Source organism: Lepidothrix coronata, unplaced genomic scaffold, assembly GCF_001604755.1.
Source record: "Lepidothrix coronata isolate B3197 unplaced genomic scaffold, Lepidothrix_coronata-1.0 Scaffold99, whole genome shotgun sequence".
Taxonomy (NCBI): Eukaryota; Metazoa; Chordata; class Aves; order Passeriformes; family Pipridae; genus Lepidothrix; species Lepidothrix coronata.
The window spans coordinates 576352-588353 of NW_016690279.1; the positions used below are offsets into that span (position 1 = coordinate 576352).

Genomic DNA, 12002 nt, shown 5'->3' on the forward strand with positions numbered 1-12002 from the left:
TCATCCCAGTGGCAGCTCTTCTGCCCCAGATCAGACTTTCCCCTTTGTGTTTCTTTGCTGGCCCCTGTGTGAAGGGTCTGTGCACAGGGAGTCCCCTGGCATGCACTGCAGACTGTCTCTGTTTGACAGCGGAATTCTGAGGGAAGTGCAGCTCCCACCATTGGGAGCACAGAGGTGTTCCATGCTGCTCTGAGGTGAACAGGGACTGCTTAATACAACCTTTGGTAGCTCTTTAAAACAGAGCTGACTATACTGACACTATTTTTTGCCACTTAGGTTTTTCTGGAGCACTAAGTCAATAGTTGTCCATTCATTATGGTGTAAATGTAGGTTTACCTCTAGGACTGTAGGTTCTGGCCATTAGAAAGAGACTGTTTCTTTTGTGAGAGAAAAGGTGTTATCCTTCTCCAGTTTACTTCAGTGTTTTATTTACCCACAAGAAATTACTTGCCTTATTTGTCATATGGAATTTCAATGAGTTTTCGTAAGCTGTTTCAGGTGAGTGTGTGAGCCTCATTACAGAGTTCATAAAACATTTTTTTATAGACAAGCCATTTTCTTGAAGGAACTGAACGTTCCAGATACTAAGTCTAGTTTGTTGTAGTTTCCTTTGTGAGCTATTCTTTGTGAACAATAACTTGGGTTGGGTCTTAGCAAATATTTTAGAAAGCCAGCTGAAGATCAAATTTCCACCAGAAACAAAGTGAACAAAATCTTTCAGTTAATGAATGATTATTTCTGGAGGAAGTTTCTATTTTACTTCAATATTTTGCCTTGGCTACACAGTCAGAAATCAGAAACTTGAGATTTTTTTTTTATTTTTGGGCACAACACTAAGCATAGTTGTCCTTCAGTTGGGAAAACAGAATTTCCTCTGAAAAAAGGAGATGGGGATAAAGGGAACAGGGGGAGCAGAACACAGGACACTTTAGCTCCTTTTTTAATAACAAACAATGGGGGAAAATCAACATAAACTTTCCTGGGAGCATCCTCCACAAACAAAAAATTGTCTCATCCTGTCTCATTTCAGAGCTCATCTTTGACTGTTTTCATTCATCTCTTTCTGCAGATATAAGTCTGATCAATACAGAGCAAATCTATGTCACCCGAGGAGACCTAAAATACAGAGTTAGTGTCACCCTTCTGGGGTCTCATATTGGGGAATAACTTCAGCCCTGTTTGAAGAGTGGTCAGATAAATAAATCGTTAATGTTTTGGGGGTGATCTTGGCCCATCTCTTTGTTTTGTTTATCCATTTGTTGGTTTTATTTTGGGGTGACTTAAATTGATGATGACCAATACTTTGGGACTTAATTAGGTGCAGGTGTCCTCATGAAACACCTATCAGATCTTTCCCAATTTATAAATTTCCCTGCAGCAGCATCCTTCTGTGGGGGGTTATTTCACTTATTGCTCTGTGTTTGACTTGATCTGTCAGTAGACTGGGGGCTGCACAATACATTAAAGTCATGGAGATGGTCAGAATTCTGTCTCCTGAGGAACATTTAAGGAATGGAAATTACAACAGGTAAGTGGTTTTGGTTTTTGTTGGTGGTAGTTGTTTGGTTTTTTCTTTCTTTGTTGTTGTTGGGGTTTTTTTCCCACAGTAGTTTGATTCCACTTACCAGCAGGACTCAAAAGATCAGGAAAATGACCCTGATGAACACTGAGAGGCATGAATGCCTGTCCTTATTAACAACATGCTGATGAGATCTCCTAGTTAATACGCTTTACAAGCCTGTGCAGCTGGGTCTTCTTGGTGAACAGAAAACTGCCACAGTACCAAAACCTCCTGTAAAGAAAGTGCTGGGGCTGTTGCAGTAAAGCTTGGTCAGAAAGAGCCTATAATGGTGGACCCTCGAAACCTCCTTACTCAGAGATTAACCGAAGATGTGTGTGGAACCGGGACTGCTGGGCTAGTGCTTGCTCCTGCAATTCCTGCCCTTTGCAGATTGCAGCAAGAAATTATAGGATTAAAGCCTATTTTGACTATTCTTCCAGAACTGGGAATAGATTTCAGGAATACTGCTGTTCAAAGAATGGGCAAGATGCACTTAGGAGCATTCAGAAGCATCAAGAAAGACTATGAGATGCCTCTTCCCTGACTGGAAAGAACAACCTATGAATAACAGCTTCCCTCTACTGAACTGCTCTGCGCAGGAGCTATTAAAGGTTCAGTGTGACTATTGGTGGCACTTATTAAGACAACTCTAGGTGAATGGCAACAAGAAAAATTGTTGCTGAACAGCTATGGCACCCTGCAGGTGATTTGCAGAGCAGCTGCCATGAGTATGCTGTGATTTAGGACAAAGCTTGGCAGAGACTTTTTTTATCTTCCTCTCTCTTCCAAAATACTAAAACAAGCCTTTCTGTGCAAGGAATGGGGATGATGTTGGCATTCCCAGCAAAAGAAACTGGTATCCTTGAATATTGTTCCTGGCAAAGTGGCCTAGGAAAAGGAGTAGATTGAAAAACCAAAAGGCTATTCTCACTGAGCAAGAAAAACTGCTAACAAACAGATATATTACCAATTGTAATATATGGACAAGGCAACAAGAGAGCTGGAAGAAACCACCCCAGAGAAACTGGTTTTGTGATGATTAATCTCAAAATACTTTAATTAAAATTTTAAAGGTGTGCTTTATACTTTTGTGTACTTACTCATAAGCTCCAAGTTACTTCATGTTACATAAGTTTGTGTTAGACATAATTCCAGCACACTCTACTGAGGGCCTGGCATTTAAAGGTTCTAGCCTTGCCACAAGAGGTATATTTAGGTTTACTTCAAAAGGAATTTGCCCAAATTCTGTATAATCTTGCTCTAAGCACTGGCCGGTTGACTAGTGTGCAGCTAAAGAGAGGGTTTATATTCTTGCTAAATATTGATGTAGGCATCTGTGAAACTGTAACTATTTGTGCACCACCTTTGCAATGACCAAGAATTAAAGTTATTTTCATCCTTAGTGGGTGAGGTTGTGGGTGACTGTACAGAATATTTAGTTTTACTTGCCAACAGGAAGGAATCTCACTAATCATATTTCCATTATTGGAGACCACACGCTTTCAGCTCTCTTCTTTATAAAAGTGACTGTAGTGCTGGTCCATGTGAGTGTACCTATTAGTTTCAGCACCAAATTAACTATTTATTTCCTACTTGCTGAATACAGTCTAAATGTATTATAAAATAAAGGGGATGCATTTTTCATTAATTCCAAATTCATGCCAATGATTCCCTTAGTTTTATACGTAATTCTTTCTGGTGTTTTCCCTACACCCTTCTGCTCAGTGCCACCATAGAAGAGCTTAAAAATGAAACAGGGTAGAAAGTGGCTCAAACTACGTCATTATTGAAGTATTATTTGAAAAATTGCATAACAGTAATGCTAATCCAAAATATAATGAGAATAAGTGACATTATTCATATCTGTAGCCATTATATAATAACACTTTATTGTTCTGCAAGCTTGTCCATGTATTTTGGACTTGGGAAGTTTTACATTCCTTCATTATTGGGAATTAGTTGCTTCTGGTCTGCTTGGCATTCAATGGGTTAAGAGTTCCTTCAGATCAGGCCCCATATGTATCCTGGCTCCCTGCATAATTCTTTCCTTAGAGTACCTACGGAAGGGCTCCCAACAGCAGCAATACCTTTGGGAAGGTGTTCCTTACAGACCAGAGTTCTGGGGTCAATGCATATTGCTCCTGGCAAATGGCTGACTTCAAATTCACCTGCTGTCCAAGTACCCTATAGAAGCCTGATGTATTTTTAACCAACTTATTAATGAAAACATAAAATGCTTTCTGACACTCAACATTTAATCTTGAATATATCTTTGAATTCTAATGCTGTCTGAAGCTAGAGGAATACCATAGTCACAGAAGTACCTCTGCTGGTGTCTGCAATAAGGCAGTCTCTTTACACTGTTTCACCCAATTTGCAGCTCCCTTGGATGGTGTTTGGCATTTGCAAATTAAGATGGTTCTACCATGACTGTCACTGGCTGGCTTTTGAAATGCACGTTACCTGGCGGTTCCTTGACCTCAAAAACCAGAACTCAGTGAAGAGTTAAGCCTTTAATTAAGTATGTTCTGACAATTGCTTTAGTCACTGAAAACTATGATCTTGTTTCTATTGACTTACAATTATAGCATTGGAGTAAAAAAATTGCAGACTTTGTACTGGCTTGTTATAAATATAACATAATGCATACTCTGTTTTCTGTTTCTTAACCATATTTGAAGCAGTAGACTCTCCAGTCTGCAGGAGTCTATCTTGCATTCTATGGGTAAAATCCTGTCACATGTTGTCCGTGTCAATACCAGTTTGTATTCTATTCCAAAGCAGTGGGTATATGCGTGAACAAAACGGGATGTCTTGGGTTTCACACACTGAGTGTACAGCACTTCACTGTTTCATCCCACTTGATCAGTTTTCAGTGATGAAATTGCTGGACTTTCTTTTCTCTCTGGTGCAAATGCACTGCACTGTGGGGTCACAGATAAACCTTATGCAGCATCTCACTTCCTCTGTGTCCACTTTCAAGATCTAACAACACGTTAGACAACACTATTGTCTCCTGTGTCTCATGGAGCCTTGGTGCCTTCAAGTCCCAGAAGTGGCTCCATTTAAGGGCTGTGTCTCTATGCCAGTTCTAATGAGTTAAGTTATACTTGTCATAAACCATCCCCTTTCTGGGCAGGCAACAGCAGCAATGACAGTTTGGTCCCTATGAAAGGAGAAACTGAGGCAGCGATATCATCCTGGTTACACAATAATATGAAAAATTCCTGGCTCACAGTGATATGTTAACACTTATATCCTGAAAGTTTGACTCACCTGACAGGAAAAAAATAGAAAAAATTTAAAACTTTTCCTTGAGAAAATTCTAGTTAGTATATTACGATCCTTTCAATTTTGTTCTTAGTTTTGATGGATAAGAATTGAGATGTTTGACTTAACTCTGGCAAACCTACATAGTAGTTTATTCATGTGACCAATCCTTTTTTAGGATTCTCTCCTCTGAAGTTGGTCTTGGGAGAGAAATCACATTCCAGAATAGCAATGCAGACACGTGGGATCTATTTGATCTCTGCTTTTAGCCTGAAGTCTGTATTTACTGGGGAGTGACTTGTTATGTTTTGATATAGTAATAGTAGTATTCCACAACCACTAAAATGTCTAAAAAAGCAACCATATTTTATTACAAAAAACTATGCATAGATCCTTTTTAGATGGTTTTTGTAATCCAATTCCCAGGGGAAAAAATCATACTGCATAAGAAAAGATAGTATTATAGAAAATTGCTAACTCTGAAGCTGAAAATACTTCAGGAAATGAAAATAGAAAATAATTTAAAAGTAAAAGGGGAAGAAATGAGACAGGTACATCTGTAGAGATGGCTTCCCACTAATGGAGCATTTGCTTATTAATGATTTTAGTCTGAGACAGTTGTGTTTTAATTAATGAAGAATTAAGTGCAGAGGTTGACACAATCTCCTTGCCTGACTGTAAAGTCACTATGAAAAAGAAAACAAAGCCAAAGCTCAAAACTTTGCCCAATATGCAGAAAGAAAATAATAAATCAAAGCAGCTTAGTATTTTAGGGTTGAGTCTTTCCACTACCCTTGCTCTGGAAGTGATCAACAGTGACTGGTCTAGTACAAAGCTAAGATGAATGTTCTGCAAATACAAACACGAGTTCCTCCTCTTTTTATCCTTCCCAGCTTAAGGTTTATCTGGGGAAAAACCAGGCCTAGAACATTGACCCCAGAGCCACCTTCTGATGGCTCTGGGACTGACCAGCCTCTGTGGCACATGGACAAAATGCGGCCCTTGTTCCTGTTCGGGAACAGGCGTAGGAACTGCATCCCAGAATGTTACTCCACCTGCCCTGGATCCCGCTGGCCCAGCAGCACATGTGGGACTGGTTTCCCCCCTGCACGGCGGGGAGCAGCGTCCTCGGGGCAAAGCCAATGATGTAAAACCAAACGTTGGTCGTTTAAAATCAGTTTGTTACCAGTACACTGGTTTGTACTGTGATTTCTGAGTTCTTTGGGGTTTGCCGTGAGCTGCAGCAGAGCACCATGAGAAGGGAGGAATTTGTACAGTGGCATATTCAGTGTGGAGTTTATTTGGACCAAGTGGGATCTCTGAACAGATAACGCGATGATCAGCTGCTGTAACCCGGCAGGAGCTGCTCCCTCATCCGTGGAAGGATCGGGATGCTGTTTGTTGTGCTCCGCTCCCAGTTCCTGAATGCCTACAGGTTTCTGTGCGATATCGGTACGAGGGAAGTGCTCGCTCCGAGCAGCGTGCGGGGAACTGCGGGCACTCGTGTGTGCGGAAACCCAACACTTAAGGAGCACTCGTCCGTGGGGTGCTGTTTCAGTCCCCGGGGACGGCCGCGGAACGGAGATGCTGTCGGCGAACAGCTGGAAAAGGGAAGGGACGTTCTCCCGGGCACCGCCCCCGCAGCGGGACCCGCCCCGATACCGCCGTTGCTGGGCAACCGCCGTTGCTGGGCAACCGCCGTTGCTGGGCAACCGCCGTTGCTGGGCAACCGCCGTTGCTGGGCAACCGCCGTTGCTGGGCAACCGCCGCCGCGCTCCCGGCGTGCTCCGCGCCGCGCTCGGGCCTGTGGCGGGGGCGCGCCCGCCGCCATCTCGTGCCCGCGGCCTGGACATGGATGCAGGTGCGGGGCCGGGACGGGGCCGCCGTCGGAGCCTCCTGGGCCCTCGGAGCGCCGGCTCTGCCGGGACCGCGCAGGCCGAGTGCTCGCGGCCCGGGAGAGGCCACACGGGCGCTGGGGCCGCTCTGAGCCCGCAGCCCCGGAAGGCCCCGCACGTTCCTGCCCCCGGCCGGGGCCGCGTTTGTCCCGGGTGACACCCTGACCGCGATTACTTTCAAATCTATTGTGTGGGTCCAATTCTTACTGTTTTTCTCTTGTATCAGATGATACAGGAAATCGACTTCGATTCCAGCTGGAGTTGGAGTTTGTTCAATGTCTGGCAAATCCAAATTACCTCAACTGTGAGTACTTAAATACCAGAACCCTAAGGTTAATATAGTTTAATGTTGTTTAATATTACTAGTAATGTTAAACAGGGAGAGAGGGTTAAACAAAGAAAAGGGAGTGGGTCTTTCACAGCATAAAGATAGTCTGTAAATAATTTGCCTGTTTAACAGGTAGTTTTTTTTAAAATGCAAAGTCTTACTTGTTGAAATGCAAAAAGCATCTATTTGGTGGAGAAAAAATAAATTCAAGTCTGTTATTAAATAGTAATGTTAGCAGCATTCCTTTATCTGAAAACAGAATATTACTACTGTGAATAGTTTCAGGTACTATCCTTAACTCCCTGCTAATTTTGATGCTACAGTCAAAAATTTCCTGTTTCAAAAAACTGTTCCATTGTATGAAAGATACAAACTGTAAGAGAAGTGAGAGTAATTTATTATTTTGTTGACATAAAAGTCTTAGTTTTCTCTGTGGTTTTTATTTGTCCAATATAAATTATCAAAATTCAATTGTAATGATAAAGTTTTTATTCTGTGAATAGGTGTTCTTCAAGTGTGCAGATTTTTTTCAACCATCTGTAACTGACAATTCCTTGTCATTTTATTTCAGTTCTTGCACAAAGAGGCTACTTCAAAGACAAAGCTTTTGTAAATTATCTTAAATATTTACTTTATTGGAAAGAACCTGAATATGCAAAATACCTGAAGTAAGTGATAAAATCCCTTAGGTTTCTGTATTTTAATGGTTTGGCATTGACCTCCTGTTATGTACCGTATAGCAGCATGTCAGGGTTTGGTTTCTGCCTGTAACCTTACCTTTGGCCTCCCTGCTGGGGTTATATGCAGCGTAGATTCTCCTCTTTCCGCCAGTCTGAATGTAGCAGGAATGGGCAAAATTATAAAACTCGTATCTCACGAGTTGTGTGTGGAATCTTCCTTTACAGCCGTTATCTGCACTTTCCATTGGTTTAAAGCTGTTGAACATTAGGGTACTACTTCAGTTAGGCCCCACAAGTGCATTTTAAGATTAATTTTGCATTGTCGATGCTTACATGAGAAAAAGGATGACTTTGTGTTTTTGCAAATGTGCAAATTCCTTCAGTTTTTGGGAAAATGTTTTTTGTCATGTTCTTTCAAACGGGCTCTGGAAACAGGTGTTGTAATTGTTATAGATTTGCTGTATCAAACCGAGCCATTGGGGAAGCTCGTCTAAGCAAGCAGGAATGTGCATTTGCAAACTGGACTGGCCTTGTTTCCTGGCCTGATGCTGCAGTTACCAAGTCAGTGTGTGGAATGTGTGCAGGCTGAAGGGGTTTCACACTTGGGTAAAGCACATACATGACAACACTAAAGTAATGACCTTCAAAAGTACTGGAGACTCCAGATTTAGTGTCCCTTGTAAAAAGCTGTATTAATGTGTGTTTATTTTTAATTCAGGTATCCTCAGTGTTTGCATATGTTAGAGCTGCTCCAGTATGAACATTTCCGCAAAGAACTGGTCAATGCTCAGTGTGCCAAATTTATTGATGAGCAACAGATCCTCCACTGGCAGCACTATTCCCGGAAAAGGATGCGCCTCCAGCAGGCACTGGCTGAGCAGCAGCAGCAAAATAACACCTCTGTAAAATGAAAAGCACGTGGGGTAATCATGATAAGGTGTACTTTGTGTCAGTGAACTATTTACAGGAGAGGAATGAACCCTTGTGTAGGTTTGGCTCTGGATGTGTGTCCCTTTAATTTGGATTTATCAAATGACTGGGGTTGTTTTTGTTTCGTCAGCGCCTTTAGAGACTAATAAACACCTAATGCAATTTATTATGTAGCATGGACAATTTTGTAAGAGCTTTACTTAGCATTGTTACTGATTTCTCTTGATTTTGAAAACAAAACGGATTTGTTACTTACTGATATAACTATCTACAAAAAGTATAGCTCCAAAGGCTGTCCCTAGGAGGCCTTTTCTCTGGAGAATAATGATGTGTCTTAGCGTGACTGCTGCTTACAGCTGCGGGACAAGCAAAGGCAAAGTGATGATATTCTACAAAATCCAAATTGTGGGTTTTTTCCTTGAAACCAAGCTGAGCTATTACTTGTCATTTCTGTTTCCCTGGCAGTCATTGCTGCTGGGAGTTTGGCAGGGTTTTCCTTACACATATTGTACAGAGAGAAGTCAGTGTACAAGACAGGGAGTGGAGCAGAGGTAAGTGCTGATAGACTGTGCAGATATAGAAGGAAACGGGCTGTAGCTCCTTTCCATTAAACTCAGCTTCCTTGAATCTTGGCCTCTGCCCCTGCAGCAGTGGCTGCTCTGGGGCCTCTTTACAGTCCATGTAGTGAGAACAATGTGTGGAGGAAAGGTGTGTTGCTGCTTGGAATATTGGAGAAGCACTTGCTATTTATTCCTATATGTTTTTTATTGTAAGAACGCAGCTCTTGGCAGCTGTCAGGGTTTTAATTTTCATATTTCAGGCTGTATTTGTGGTGCATTCATGCTGCATTTCCTGTCCCTGTAGGAGCAGGTGCTCCAACTGTCAGCCATTAACATGCAATCAGTGACACTGTCAGCCTTCACCTTATCACACTTGGACTGAACAGAGAAGCCATTAAACATCTTTGGCATCGAAAATTTATCGTAACAGTATCAGTAGCTATGTGGTCAGATTTAGGAGGTACAAGGAGGTTTTTCTGTTTCTCCCCTTCCCCCTTACTCACTATGACAAATGTAACTTGGCAGTTATTGTTCAGTAAGCACAGGCTGCTCTCAGTCTCTAACATGAGCTCAACTCCTTTGAAAAGAGGCTGTTTACAAAGTCAAGTTTATTTGAACATGAAAGGAAAGATACAGTTTTTTGTTGTAAGACTTCAGTGTAAGGTTTGGACCCAGAATTTAATAACACTTCTCTTGACTAGTCTGAAGTAATTAACCATGAAAGTTTTAACAGAGGTCAATGATTCCTTGAAAGGACACTGCAGTAATTGAGATTACCATCTTCATCAATGATTGGCTAATGAGGGATTTAGTCTTCAGTAAACAACATCCGCACAAGCTCTGCTTTAAAACATTCTTCTTCAACCAGCTTCTGAGGCTGAAAGAGAAGTTGACAAGTTTTAGGGGCAATTCAAAAACCTGTTGCAGCCCAGAGCCATCTGTACACACTAATATTAGCCACACCCAGCAACTGTTGTCCTGGGGAGAGGGGTAAGTGAGGTGAAGCAAATGAGGTAAGAATAACTGAAACATTCCTCAGGGTTTTCTGACCTTGAAAGAGGCATTTCTAAGAAAGTAATTACTAATTTAAATAACATATACAAGTTAAAACTCGAGCTGCAGTCTGAGTCGAGTGTACTGCACATAACTTGTTTCACTCCCGTAATTCAGCGTTGGGATTTTTCAAAAGCTGAGGAGCTGCAAGTGAGGAAGCTTAACAGTATGTAGCTAAGAATTTTCTCAACCCCTCAAGCGCTACAAATCAAGTGTACATATTCGCTTTACTGCATGTTTATATTAGAGACAACATTACAGAGTGAGCAGAGTGGTTCTCTCTTGAGGACCTGTTTGAGGCAGGAGGACTGCATGGTGGGGGCTGTCCTGCATGTTCTGCTCTCCTTGAACAAGAGAGGGTTCTTGGAGAACTAATTCATTTACAGCCCTAAGCTCCTGCCACATCCCCATCTCAAGGCCTGTAGATCCAGAACATACATCAAATCACTTACTGTTCCATATTTAAGTAGTGTAGGCACTCCTGTTAGTTTCAGATTTCTCCTGAATTCATTGTTGGGATCCTTCCAGCTGTTCAGAAAGAAGGGGTTAAGCACAGCTTGTAGAGGGGCATTTTGAAGTTAAAATTTCTTCAAAGGGATGATTCAAAGGCCTTTGCCTCATGCCTTCCCAACCCATTTCTCAGAACAAGCATGCAGTTCACATTAGTGATGGTGAAGACCTCAAAAAAGGATTGATTCCTCACAGAAAAGGGCAGTTCAGTCAGTTTATTCAACGAGTTAGTTAACCACCAGTCCACCGATGGCAAAGTTATCCCAGTTGCTGGCATTCAAAGTTACTTACTAGGCTCTATCTCCCACTAGGCAGTAGATGAAAACCGACTCATCAGGCAGGTTATGAAGTTCCTTCCTCACAACTGGTTCAGCTAGAGAATAATTTTTAAAATCTATTAGTAGTTAATACTTGTACTGTGTTACAGAATCACGTGGATTTACTTGGACCAGCAATGCTGCTAATTAACGTTTGGTCTGCTTTAGTTAGGGATCTGTCTTTCATTTCACCTGGCTATCCACAAGCTTGGCAATGTATTACACGCTCAACGTTGAGTGGACTGGTCTTGGAATAACGGCCAATTTCTGCTCTAACAAGTAAGAAAACCACTCGTTGCGTCCTGCCGATGCAGCAGCACGGCGGAGGGACGGCTCCTTAAGGCAGCTCTACACGTGCAGTTCAGTGCGATGGTTTCTGCCTTCACCTGCTGCTGCCGGACACCGTCGGGGAGGGCACTGCTGCGCCTCGACACGTACGGCAGCGGTGAATTACCTGCCCGTCGGACTGTTGGTTTGCTGGGCCGCGCACCAGCCTTCGAAGGCCCGGGCCGGCCCGTGCTCGCTGTGGGTAACGAACCGGGCACAGCCCGTTCGGTTCGCCAGGGGGAACTGCGGCTGGAGCTTGGCACCGTCACCGGGACTGGGGCTGTTCGGGAGGGCTCCCGGGGCCGACGCAGCCCGTGCCTCGGGCGGGGGGGCGCTCCCTCCCGCGGGCCTCACCCGTCACGCAGTCAGGGCACCAGCTCCTGCCCTCGGCGTCCTTGTCGCCGCAGAAGAGCGCGAAGATGGGCCGGCCGTGGTAGCGCTGCGCCGTCCGCACGAACTCGTCGTACCCGCGGACCTCCGTCTCCTCCCAGCCCATGGCGGCGGCAGCTCCGCCCGGCCCGCGCGGCCGCCGTAGCAGCGCGCGCTCCCGGCGGCCCCCGCGGCAGCAGCG

General features: G+C 43.4%; 2 protein-coding genes across 2 annotated transcripts; one reads left to right on the forward strand and one right to left on the reverse strand.

Moving 5' to 3' along the window:
- Positions 1-6610: 6610 nt before the first annotated feature.
- MED31 (mediator complex subunit 31) lies at positions 6611-8830 on the forward strand. Its single transcript, XM_017822806.1, has 4 exons — positions 6611-6692; positions 6953-7030; positions 7626-7722; positions 8453-8830. Exons 1-4 carry the CDS (start codon positions 6683-6685, stop codon positions 8643-8645), a joined length of 378 nt encoding a protein of 125 aa, XP_017678295.1. The 5' UTR covers positions 6611-6682; the 3' UTR covers positions 8646-8830.
- Positions 8831-9815: 985 nt separating this feature from the next.
- On the reverse strand, positions 9816-11961 carry TXNDC17 (thioredoxin domain containing 17). The gene is made up of 4 exons (XM_017822807.1): positions 11786-11961; positions 11079-11160; positions 10730-10805; positions 9816-10101 (listed from the first exon to the last, which is right to left on the reverse strand). The coding sequence occupies exons 1-4, from the start codon at positions 11925-11927 to the stop codon at positions 10033-10035; spliced, it is 369 nt and encodes a 122-aa protein (XP_017678296.1). The 5' UTR covers positions 11928-11961; the 3' UTR covers positions 9816-10032.
- Between the last annotated feature and the right edge of the window lie 41 nt (positions 11962-12002).

What these genes read in the sequence shown, in the direction of transcription:
- TXNDC17 (XM_017822807.1), bottom strand. Translation starts at nt 11,927, where the DNA reads ATGGGCTGGGAGGAGACGGAGGTCCGCGGGTACGACGAGTTCGTGCGG. An exon ending in GTGCCCTGACTGCGTGACGG is followed by an intron (nt 11,161 to 11,785) that starts GTGAGGCCCGCG and finishes ATTATTCTCTAG; the next exon opens with CTGAACCAGTTGTGAGGAAG. An exon ending in CTAGTGGGAGATAGAGCCTA is followed by an intron (nt 10,806 to 11,078) that starts GTAAGTAACTTT and finishes CTTTCTGAACAG; the next exon opens with CTGGAAGGATCCCAACAATG.
- MED31 (XM_017822806.1), top strand. An exon ending in AAATCCAAATTACCTCAACT is followed by an intron (nt 7,031 to 7,625) that starts GTGAGTACTTAA and finishes ATTTTATTTCAG; the next exon opens with TTCTTGCACAAAGAGGCTAC. An exon ending in GAATATGCAAAATACCTGAA is followed by an intron (nt 7,723 to 8,452) that starts GTAAGTGATAAA and finishes TTTTTAATTCAG; the next exon opens with GTATCCTCAGTGTTTGCATA.